Source organism: Sturnira hondurensis, unplaced genomic scaffold, assembly GCF_014824575.4.
Source record: "Sturnira hondurensis isolate 20B ecotype Veracruz unplaced genomic scaffold, ASM1482457v3 Scaffold0018725, whole genome shotgun sequence".
Lineage (NCBI taxonomy): Eukaryota > Metazoa > Chordata > Mammalia > Chiroptera > Phyllostomidae > Sturnira > Sturnira hondurensis.
Window position 1 is genome coordinate 814630 of NW_028091356.1, and position 8569 is coordinate 823198.

An 8569-nucleotide genomic window follows, 5' to 3' on the forward strand; every position below is an offset into this window, starting at 1 on the left:
AGGGCTGTAAAATCATGATTTTCCAATTTCACCATTTCTTCTACATTTATTAAGTTGTATTCTTCTGTAAAGTAGTATTTTTCTTAAACAACTGAAATAAGTTGGTTTTGAAATAACAGTTTCTGACCAAAAAGACAGACTAGTTGACTCTTTTACTTCAAGTCGTGACGTCTGAAGCTGGGGTAAGAGCGGACTCCTTGTCCGCTCTTATGGCTCATGAATTTTCATAGATTCAATCTGTTAAAGTCGACATTCCTTATTCTTTTTGACTCAAATTTTTACAAACTTGGCCGGTGGGGACCCCTTCTGTGTCCTTTTTAAAAATATTTAAAAATTGTAAAATCTAGTGCTTGTTTTGGTGGCACATACATCAAAATTGGAATGATATGGAGGAGATTGGCGTGGCCCCACGCAAGGATGACGTGCGAACTCGTGAAGCGTTCTGTACTTTTAAAGAGGAAAAAAAATTGTAGAACCTTCGTAATATAAAAGTGTCATCATAAGCACGTTTAAGTGTGTACAGTTCTGCAGCATTATCTAGTGTGCATCATTGGGTAGCCATCGTCACCGTCCATCTCTAGAACTTTTCTCACCTTCCCAAACTGAAACTCCCTAACCACTCAGCAGTGACCTGCCACCCCCCTCCGACCCCAGTCCCCTGGCAACCAGCATTCTACTTTGTCTCTTTGGATTCGACTTCCTTAAGTACCTCATACGAATGTCATCATACATTACTTGCGCTTTTGCGACCGATGTATTCTACTTAGCACTGTGTCTTCACGTGCTGAGAAGACATGTTAGCATCTAGCACGATGATTCACTCAGGCTGAGGTGTATGTTAGAATTTTTCTCCATTTTAAGGCAGAACAATATTTGGTCGTGTGGACAGACCACTGTTTTTATCCATTCATCATTCGATGCACACTTTGGTAGCTTCCACATTTTGACTATTGTGGAAAATGCTGCTGTGAACAGGAGGGTACAAATCTTTGTCGCAGGTCCCTGCTTTCAATTATAGGTGTATACCCAGAAGAGGAATTGCTGGATCACATGGTAATTCTGTTTGTAACATGTTGAGAACTGCCATACGGTTTTCCATAGTGGCTGCAACATTTTACATTCCCAACAGCAGTGCACAAGGATTCCAGTTTCATCACATCTTGCTAACACTTAAAAAAAAAATTGTATTTATTTTTAGACAGAGGAGAAGGGGAGGGAGAGAAACATCAATGTGCAAGAGAAACATTGATTGGTAGCTTCTTGCACGTCCCCAGCTGGGGACCTAGCTTACAACCCAGGCATGTGCCCTGATGGGGAACTGAACAGGCCACCTTTTGGTTTGTGAGAGGACACCCAGCCCACTGAACCACACCAGTCAGGGCTGATGCTTTTTAAAAAAAAAAATAACAGTCATTTTAATGGGTGTGAAGTAGTATCTCGTTGTGGTTTTGATCTGCGTTTCCCTAATGGTTAGTGATGTTGAACATTTTTTCATGTGTTTATTGGTCATTTGTATGTTTTTGGAGAAATGTCAAGTCCTGTGTCCATTTTTGCATTGGGTTGTTTGTTTTTCTGTTTTAGAAGTTTTAAAAATATATATTCTGAATATTAGTCCTTACCAGATATGCGATTTGCCGATATTATCTTCCATTTTGCTTATATCGTTGATAGTGTCCTTCAATGCACAAACGTTTTAATTTTGATAAAGTCCAATTTTACCTATTTTAACTTTTGTCACCTGCACCTTTTATTTCATATTCAAGAAATCACTGCCGAATCAAATGTCATGAAACTTCCCCTGTTTTCTTCTAAGAGTTTCACAACTTTAGGTCTTATGTTTAGCTCTTGATCCATTTTGAGTTAATTTTTATGTGGTGTTAAGTAAGGTTCCAACTTGATTCTTTTGTGTGGATATCCGGTTTTATAGAAAAGACTGTCTTTTCCCCCCATTGAGAGGTCTTGGCAAGCTTGTTAAAAGTCATTTGACCATATATGTGAGGGTTTATTTCTGGGCTGTATTTCTGTTGGTCTATAGGTCTGTGTTTTGTTTTGTTTTTTAAATCCTCACCCAAGGGCATGCTTATTAATCTTAGAGAGGGGAGAAGGGAGAGTGAGGAGAAAAACATCAGTCTGAGAGAGAAACATGGATCAGTTTGCTTCTTGCAAATGCCCCAACTGGGGATCAAACCCACAACCTAGGTATGTGTCCTGACTAGGAATTGAACCCACAACCTTTGGTTTATTGGGACAACACTCCAACCTACTGTACCACACCAGTCAGGACTACCTGTCTGTTCTTAATGCTAATACCATACTGTTTTGATTGTTATAGCTTTGTAGTAAGTTTTTCAAGATTTTGTGTGTGTGTGTGTGTGTGTGTGTGTGTCTATTTGGGGTCCCTTGTGATTTCTAATGAATTTTAGGGTGAATATTTCTATTTTTGCCAAAAGGATTTTGATAGGAATTGTATTAAATCTATATATTGCTTTGGGTAACATTCACATCATAACTTAAGTCCTCCAGTCTATGAATGTGTCTTTTCATTTATTTAAGTATTTGATTTCCTTCAGTAATGTTTTGTAGTTTTCAGGGATTAAGTTAACCTCCTTAGTTATTTCTAAGCATTTGATTCTTTTTGATGCCATCACAAATTGAATTGTTTTCCTAATTTTCCTTTCAGGTTGTTCATTGTCAGGGTAGAGCAACAACCGATTGTTTGTGTGTGTGGTGCCTTTGCACTCTGCTGCTCAGCTGCACTCGTTTATTAGTGCTAACAGGTTTTGTCAGTGTGCGTGAAGTCTTTCAGATTTTCTGCACATAAGATTTGTTATCTGAGAACAGGGAGTTTTAGTTCTTTTTTCAATTTGGATGCCTTTTATTTCTCTTCTTGCTTAATCGCTCTGGCTAGGATTGCTACTACGATGTTGACTAGGAGTGAAATGGGGCAGCCTGTCTTGTTCCTGATCTCAGCGGGAAGGCCTTCAGCCTATTCCTTGAGCACGAGGTTAGCAGTGGGGTTTTGTGAGTGCCTTTTGTTAGGTCGGACGTTTCTCTTTCGAGCCTTTGAGTGTTTTTTAATCATGAAAGGATATTGAATTTTTTCAAATGCTTTTTCTGCATCAGCTGAGATCATGTGTTTTTTCCTCCTTGTTTTATGTATACAGTACATTACCTTGAGTGATTTTCATATGTTGAATCACCCTTGCATTTCTGGGATGAGTACCACTTGGTCATGCTGTATAATCCACTAATGTGCTGATGGATTTTGTTTGCTAGTTTTTTTGTTGAGGATTTTTGCATCTATATTCATAAAAGACTCAGTCTATTGTTTTTTTTTACTTGTGATTTTTTTTTTGTCAGGGCAGTGATACATTCATAGAATGAGTTAGGGACTATTCCCTTCTTCAATTTTGGGGAAGAATTTGAAAAAACATTGGTGTCTTCCTTTAAATGTCTAGTAGTATAAATATTTAAAGTGTGCAGCTTACTGAATTATCTATTTCTGCTCTGTGCTTCTTTAAAAAATTTTTATGTTGTTCTATTATAATTGTCCCAATTTTTCTCCTTTTCCCTCCTCTCCCCAGCCCCCCAGAGTGAATCCCGCACTGTTGTCTATGGGTCGTGCACACCTAGTCAGAACAGTCCCTGCCCCTCCTTTCCTCCATTATCACTCTCCCCGCCCTGCTTGTGATCTGTAATTGGTGTCAAAGTTGCAAGTATTTTCTTAAGTTCTGATTTTTCCCCCTCGTTTTAACAATAGTTGTATTTGAATGCCACTAATTTTCTTCAATCTGTAGCAGCATTTTTCTACTGAATTTTATTTTTCTTTTGAGAAATTACAATCTTTAATTTCCGATTTGATGTCTTTGTATCTTTATTTTATTTATTGGATACTGTATTTTTCAACTTATGCTTTGGTTTTCATATTTGCTTGGTCTTTTCTGCGCTGCCCCAGTGGAGGAGGAGTGGGTGGGTGGGTGGTGATGGGGCAGCTTTCCCAGTTCCCCAGCTCAAGAGCTCTCTCTGTTGCTACACGATGGACAATGTGAAAAATAGGATGTTTGGATCCTATTCTGTTTCAAGAGGTCCTGCCACCGATCCCTTTTTTCTTTCCTTTTATACCAGTCTGTCTTCAAGGGCTACTGCCCTAACTTCCAGGACAATCCCCCACCTTTCTTGTGTTTTTTTTTTTTTTGAAGATTCTTTTGAGGTTTATTTTTTCCCTCACCCTGTTTAAAAGTGCTTTTAAAAGTCTGCTTCCTTTTCTTACCTCCTCCCATGCTTGATCTCAGACCTGCCACAGCAGTTCCCATTCTGGCCAGACCCTCTTCTGTAGGTAAATGTTTGCAGGTGGTTTGCAGGTGGTTTTGCTAAAACCAGGACCCATCTGAAGCCTCCATTCCCTTTTTTTCTTTTCTTTTTGAAGCCTCCATTTTTATTTGCCCTTTTTGTTGCCTTTTTATGGAATAATAAACAAAAACATGTCATTGCCCTGACCAGGTAGCTCAGTTGCCTAGACGGTCATCCCGATTCGCCAAGGTTGCTGGTTGGATCTCCAGTCGGGGCACGTACAGGAATCAACCAGCGAATGCATAACTAAGTGGAACAACAAATTGATGTTTATCTTTCTCTGAAATTAATTAGTCAATTTTAAAAAATGCCAGAGAGGAAAAGTGGCATGAGTGACACCTAGGCTCCCACTGACCTATCAGCAAGGTCTGTGTCTTAGAAGAGCCCAAGCTGGAAAATGGCCTGCAGGTAAAAGATAATTCAGGCCAGAGATGACGGAGGCCTGGGTTCCTGTGGGGTCTGGAGATGGGGAGGAGGGACGCGTGGAGCTGGAATTGGAGCTAGGATGAATTTCATCTCTCCCCCTCTCCCCCTCTCTCCTTCCTCCCCCAAGGAGACTGAGGAGTCAGTGAGCACCTTGGACGTGTCTCCATCTCCCAGAAGCAGTGGAGGGCACACCTCTTGGAACCGCGGCCCATCAGGCCTTCAACACATTCTTCAGTGTCCACAGCTGGAGAGGGTCCCCTTGGCTTCTGCCGAGGCCTCCAAGCAGCATGCGAATGAAGCGGGCCCGCCCTTCAGTGTCTGGCTGCCCCAGCAGGATGCGAACTATGGCCCTCGAGTGACTCTCTCTCCTTCCCGGATGACTTCTTGTCAGGGACTGTCTCCCTCTCAACCAGGAATGACGATTTTTAAGGGGCCCCAGGTTATGTCCTTCGGAGAGTCCAGTATTCCAGGGATGGCCATGACCTTCAGTGGGAATCTAGGGGTGCCCTCCAGTGGGCCGCCAGACACAGGTTCCAGTGGAATCCCACTGATGTCCCGCGACGGTGTTCCAACAGTGCCCTATTCGTGCCCCCCAATGACACCTTCTAACAGAGACTCTTCGACACCTGAGATGTTATTGGCCCCAACCATGCCTCCTGCTGAGGACCAGGCAGTGCTCCCCTCTTTGGCTCAGATGTTGCCCCCTAGGGAGCCTCACGATTGTCAAATGCCCCCAGCTGGGTCCCCAGCCCTGCTGGCTTTCGAATCCCAGGACTCTTTTGTTAGCCAGCCAGCTTCTCAGGAAGACCCCTTCCTACCTGAGCAGCCGTTACCCGCTCCACAAAGAGCAGAGCAGAATTGCGGGGCCCAGGACAGGGCTCCCAGGAGGAGACCCGCAGTTGCAAGGCCTTACTCCTGCCAGTATGAGGACTGTGGAAAAGCTTACACTAAGCGCTCCCACCTCGTGAGTCACCAACGCAAGCACACCGGTGAGTGAGGGTCCAGGCAGGTGGGGTGGGGTCGGGGAGTCTCTGGGCTTTAGTTTTGTGTGGGACCACTGGTTTGTAATGGTGCCTTCGCCTGAAATCCTTTGGTTTGGGGATCAAGCTATGCTGTGCTCACCAACTTGCCTTGCCACAGTCCCGTATGGCTGTACCAAGCTGATGGGACTGCTTATTGGGTTGCCTCCTGCTTTCCTATGTTTTCCCTTGTGGTCCCCCAACCTCGGCTGCTCTACCTCATAGTCAGATCCCTGTCTTCCGCCTAAATTCCTCTACTTAACTCCTTTCCCTTGTCACTTTCCCTCCCCAGGTGAGAGGCCCTATAAATGTATGTGGGAAGGTTGTGCATGGTCTTTCTTCCGTTCCGATGAGCTTGGACGACATATGCGGATACACACCAGATACAGACCACATAGGTGTGATCAGTGTGGCCGACAGTTCATGAGATCTGACCACCTCAGGCAGCACCAAAGGATTCATCTGCGGGTACCAGGATCCCCCCATCCACAGGCCAACGATGGACAGATGGCTGGTCCTCCTGCTTCTGGTCTTTAAGTCCATCTCCTCTTCCCCTCACTTGGGCTTCTCCACCCAGATCCTGCCCCTGACCAGCTAGTCTCTTTGGTAGGTATAGGCTTAGATGCAGACCAGGAAAGATGACGAGGCAGTGTCAAATGAAGCCCATATGAGCTCTGAACCTTGTCAGGGCTCTTCAAAAACTGTCTTAAACGCCCCTGCCTCTATGCGGCCACCTTCTCTGGTGGAGTGTAGCTAAGTGGAAAGATGGAGCAAAGTAGAGATTGGGAGCTTTATTTAAAAACTCTCTTTATTTTACGTCACTTTCCAGCTTGAAACTCTTCAGTGACTCTCCTTTGCCTGCTACATAAAATCCAAGTTCCTTATCTTGGTCTCCCAGTTTCCGGAGCCAGGCTATCTTCAAATCCTGAATTTACCACTATCTAGCCACGTGACCTTGGGAAAGGTCTTTGATCACTTTGCCTTGTTTCCTCTTCTGGTAAATGAGAAAAACAGTATTGGAAACCCATATGGGGCTGTTTGGGGCACGTCTTATGTACTGAATCAGGTTCTGTCCCACAGTCGCAGCTGCCTGCCCAGCGTTTCTGTCTCCTCCCCCACACTCCCAGACGGGATGGAATGCTCCACTGCAGGGCGTAAGATCTGGCATCTCAGACATGTGGGGGAGTTAGTGCTCCTGGGGAAATGCTTGACTAATGAGAGATGGGGGAGGCCCAAAGGGATCAATTCCCTCCCTCCCCTCATTGCTGCAAGGCACGTTTCTGCAAGCAGTCCAGCCAGTGGGAGATCTCCCAGGTAGCCAGTGGACAGCTGCTGTGCTGCTTCAAGGCTTGTGAGGCAGGTCACCTTGTCACCCTCCTGCTGTCACCTTGTATTGCCTCCCATTCTCCCCTGCCTTGCTTTCCTTTCTCACTCGCAGTGCCTTATTTTTACACCACCCAAATAAAACATTGATACATAGTTCTTGTTTGGGGCTCTGTTTTCTAGGTGACTTGGGGGTGGAGATTAGACTGGGGCAGAGGAGGACGAACCCCACTGTGGTGGACCCTGGCCAGCAGAGTCCGCCTCTTGTGGCTGACAACAAGAATGAATGCACACGGGACAACAATCCTGTGGAGAAAAAGGGAACAACATGGGCACTCTCTCAAGGGAAGAGGGCCCCGACCCTTGCCGAGACAAGCTTTTAGTGTTTTCCTGGGGTCTTACATCAGAGAAAGATTTATTATCTATTACATAGAATAGTATTGTCTACATTTTAGGTACAATCAAGGAAATGATAATAACCTGCAGAGGGGAATGGTGATGAGCTGATTAGCTCTGTCTTTGGGAAGGTTTATACAGGCTTTGGATATTACCTTGAAGATAGACGATACACATTTGTTGTTTTAGACCAGGGTGATAGATTTTTAGCAAGAGCAAGCCATTACAATCTGTATGCATTTTCTAGGCCTGATTCCCTCGGGAAAACTCGGTTTGAAGGTCTGGCTCCTGCCCACCACTTGGCTTCTGTAGGTTTTCCATACAGAGCTGAGTCACATGTGCCAGACTTAAACAAAATGGTCCCCTACACCCTACTGTAACTTCCCCTCCTCCTTACAGATCTCAGGTCCCTGGACGACCACATACGATGTATTAAAGGGTCCTGCCTGGCTCCTGCCCTAGGGTTGAGGGTGCAATGGCTATCTTGGCAATTCAGCCAGGTAGTTCAAAACTTCACTTCTGGACTTCTTAGCCAGACCAGCAAATGAACACAAAGGAACTTGCACAAGCGCTCAAGAGGCCAAGCTGGGGTCCCAACCGGGACCCATCTCCTTTGGAGCTAGATCTCAAGCTGAGATAGGGTGCCTTCCACAGGTGTTGCCTCAGCCTGCCTGATGCCAAGTGAGCACTGCCAGGTGATGGCCACAGTGCGGCAAATTAGGGCTGGTCCCTGTGGTGCCATATGTGAGACCATTCGGTCTAGGGGCTGAGAGGTCCACCAAGGTGCACCTAGAGGGGCATGCAGCTCAGAGAAGCTTTTTGGAGGAAGTGACCCTTGAGCTCGGCAAGCAAGTGTAACATTTAGTGACCCCTGAAGTACTGAAATAAACAGCAGGTGAAGGAAGAGGAAAGAATTCTGGGAGCATCGGCCCACAAGCTTCCACTGGTTTGGCAAGTATCCTATCCCAGGATTCAAGAGAGCGTCTCAGCTGTGGGCACTCGTGCTGGGTTGCGTAGAAACAATGGAAGAGCATGTCAGGGAAGAAAGACTTCTG

At 45.1% G+C, this 8569-nt stretch overlaps 1 protein-coding gene and 1 non-coding gene across 2 annotated transcripts; both read left to right on the top strand.

Annotated features, from left to right (window-relative positions):
- The first annotated feature begins 346 nt into the window (after positions 1-346).
- Positions 347-452, top strand: LOC119003395 (U6 spliceosomal RNA). The gene has a single exon (XR_005069955.1). It is a non-coding gene; the product is annotated as a U6 spliceosomal RNA (small nuclear RNA).
- Positions 453-4855: 4403 nt separating this feature from the next.
- On the top strand, positions 4856-6332 carry KLF17 (KLF transcription factor 17). Its single transcript, XM_037069675.1, has 2 exons — positions 4856-5765; positions 6088-6332. The coding sequence occupies exons 1-2, from the start codon at positions 4856-4858 to the stop codon at positions 6330-6332; spliced, it is 1155 nt and encodes a 384-aa protein (XP_036925570.1).
- The last annotated feature ends 2237 nt before the right edge of the window (positions 6333-8569 follow it).

What these genes read in the sequence shown, in the direction of transcription:
- KLF17 (XM_037069675.1), top strand. Translation starts at nt 4,856, where the DNA reads ATGAATTTCATCTCTCCCCCTCTCCCCCTCTCTCCTTCCTCCCCCAAG. An exon ending in TCACCAACGCAAGCACACCG is followed by an intron (nt 5,766 to 6,087) that starts GTGAGTGAGGGT and finishes TTCCCTCCCCAG; the next exon opens with GTGAGAGGCCCTATAAATGT.